The sequence below is a fragment of the Morone saxatilis genome, unplaced genomic scaffold (assembly GCF_004916995.1).
Source record: "Morone saxatilis isolate NCDOM2014 unplaced genomic scaffold, NCSU_SB_2.0 Contig11, whole genome shotgun sequence".
NCBI lineage: Eukaryota > Metazoa > Chordata > Actinopteri > Moronidae > Morone > Morone saxatilis.
In genome coordinates, this window is record NW_023339663.1 from 5,461,891 (window position 1) to 5,464,832 (window position 2,942).

The window sequence follows — 2,942 nt, forward strand, 5'->3', positions numbered from 1 at the left end:
ATTTACTGATATTTTGTAGTAATAGGCTTATCTAAATCTCTAGTAAGAAGAAAGTAACTATAAAGTTAAGCTGTTAAATAAATTAACCAATTAAATTATACTTAAGTAGACTACAGTAGGCCTACTTGAGGTAAATGTTAATATCCCACCACTGGTTTCAAGCTTTTTATAGGACTACATGGCCACTTGTGTATTTCTCAGCAGTCTAATAACTTTTTTTTAACCATCCACGCCAGCTTGTCACGGTTATGTGAATTAACACAAACTCGGTCTTTCCTGGTTTGAGGCTCCAACAGCTTGGCCCCGCTGGCTGCCTCCCTCAGACTGAATGCAGCCTTTTAAGTGACGGAGGGGTTGTAATTTGAGAGTAGCACGGAGGTATTATTAGCCAAAAGCCGGAGCGCGGCACTTGAGACATCCAGATGTTGCGTTTGAGGCACCAAGTGAAGTCGGGTGTGCAGCTGCTTTTTCACGCTGAAAAACAAACTTTCATACATTGCTTTTCCCGTTCGCCAAACAGTGATGAAGGCTGGCAGGCTCGATTAAAGGAAGAGGAGTGAAGCTGTTTCAAAAAAAAAAAAAAAAAAAACATTTTCACACCACTTTTATCTGTTCTGGACAAAGAGGATATTGAAGAGGACGTGAAAGCAACAACAAAGCCTCAGCTAACTGCGCACTTCTGGACCTTTATTGATTGATTGAAATGTTTTTCTTTCTACGCCCAATTGGAATTAAATAGTCCACCAGGCTTTACTTGAAATAACGTTTTTAAAAACTAATATTTCCTATTTTGTGAGTGTGTGTGGACAACTTGGGTGCATCATGGCTTTCCTTCACTTGCTCCTGTGCGCCTGGATGTTGCCAGTGCCGGCGTGTGGAGCGTTTTTCGCCGGCCCGCTACATCCGGAGATGTCCAACGGCACTTTCCATCATTACTTCGTGCCGGACGGAGACTACGAGGACAACGACGACCCGGAGAAGTGCCAGATGCTCTTCAAGATGACCGACGAGCGAAAGTGCGGTCTCGACGAGGACCAGGACGCCGTCATACGGGACGACTTCACCATCATCAAGAGGCAGATCGAGGACTCGGCCAGGGTGCTGGAGGGGATCGGGAAGAGCATCTCGTACGACCTGGACGGGGAGGACAGCTACGGGAAGTATTTGCGCAGGGAGACGGCGCAGATAAGCGAGGCGTTCACGAACTCGGAGAAATCTCTGCTGGAGCTGGAGGTGAAGTTCAAGCAGAGCCAGGAGAGCGAGCTGAGAGAGGAGCACCGGCTCAACGACGACTTTCTGAACATGATAGTGCACACGAGGGACGTCCTGAAGGACACGTTGGACATTTCTCTGGGACTGAAGGACAAACACGAGCTCCTGTCTCTGATCATCCGCAGCCACGGCACGAGACTGAGCAGACTGAAGAACGAGTACATGAAGCTCTGAGAGAAAATAGTTCCTGCTCGTCTCATGACAGTACTGTTTTTATTTTTCTTATGGTGGAGTGTGACCATGAGGCAGAGGGAGGCAGGGGTGAGACATCATATCAGGGATAACCCCCCAGAAGTTTAACTTAAAGTATATAAAAGAAAACTTTTCCTGTTTAACTCTAGAGCAGTGGTTCCCTACTTGTGGGTCAGATGAAGATTAATATGATTTTTCTTATAAAATACTCGCCTTTTTGATGTATATGCAAATTAAATTCAACAATCTGAGCAGTCTGGAAGGGAATGTGCTCAAAACTTATGGACACATGAGACCAAAAAAGTTTGGGAGCCACCGCTCTGGGCTTGCAGATAGTTTTGTTTGAGTTTGCCCAGGTTTAGTTGTAAAGAGGGCAACTGCTCCGAAGCCCCAGACCCCCTGGGCCCCCAAAAGCCCCACATTCACTATGTATCAGTTGTTTTTTTTTAAAGAATTTGGTTATTTGCTAATTCTTTTGCAAGTTTACTCGACTAAAGTACAATACATGATGGGTCTGGCATTAATACCTGATCTCACGGCCCTGTTTGTAAAGGGGCCTTGTGTCAGAATCAGTTTTAAGACCTTCATTAATTTGGTCTATATTGTACCAAGTTCCCTTTGAACTCACTTAGTATCAAGATAACACATTGATCACATACAATTTCTAATGTTCCTTGACAACAAAGCTCTTCTAACATTTTCAATTAACAGTAAAAGCTTATTGAACTCACTTCCAACAAATAAAAATCGAATGATGTGAGACACAGAAACTGCGCCATTTACATCCACTGCATGGCAGAAATCTCCAAGAGGGATATATAAAAACCTAGTTATATTAATCCATTGCTACGTACTGCTATTAGTGAGTAAGAAAATGTCTTTTGAGCTTCTGTTGGACTTTATCTGACCAATAATCCTACTTTTTATAGAAAGACCATAAGGGGTGGCAATATAGATAATACCCCCTTTCACAGGATATGCAGTTTTTATGACAATATTCTGAAACTTTTTCTGGATAAAAGCCATCTGAGAAATTGTTAATGGATAAAATAACCAGAAAGGAAACTGCTTTTGGCTGATCCAGCAAACTAAATACCTAATAAATCAAAGTACTTCATCATATTGATGCAAAATATCATACAAATAAAAATCCAGTATTGCCATAATGTGTTTTTTGCTCAGTGATTTGCAAATCAGCCAGAGATGTTAAAGAGATAGCTACCACAGATATGGCAAACTCTCCATCTGCAGAAATTGTCATATTGCCCTCTCTTAGAGACCATTGTCATCAAATAAAAACACACACTAGTGGTTACATCACTATGTTTGAAAATGGCTAAATACATATCAGAGCAAATGTATGGCTATAATGTTAGATAAACACTATCCGTCCAATAATCAATTAACCAAAACTGCCTCTTTTTTTCTTGGTATATGGTCATTTTTGGTTAGTGCATTGAGGTGTGTGTGTGTGTGTG

General features: G+C 41.9%; 1 protein-coding gene across 1 annotated transcript; it reads left to right on the forward strand.

The window, feature by feature from the left end:
• The first annotated feature begins 371 nt into the window (after positions 1 to 371).
• On the forward strand, positions 372 to 1,951 carry fibinb (fin bud initiation factor b). Its single transcript, XM_035652241.1, has one exon. It carries the CDS (start codon positions 823 to 825, stop codon positions 1,444 to 1,446), a length of 624 nt encoding a protein of 207 aa, XP_035508134.1. The 5' UTR covers positions 372 to 822; the 3' UTR covers positions 1,447 to 1,951.
• Positions 1,952 to 2,942: the final 991 nt, after the last annotated feature.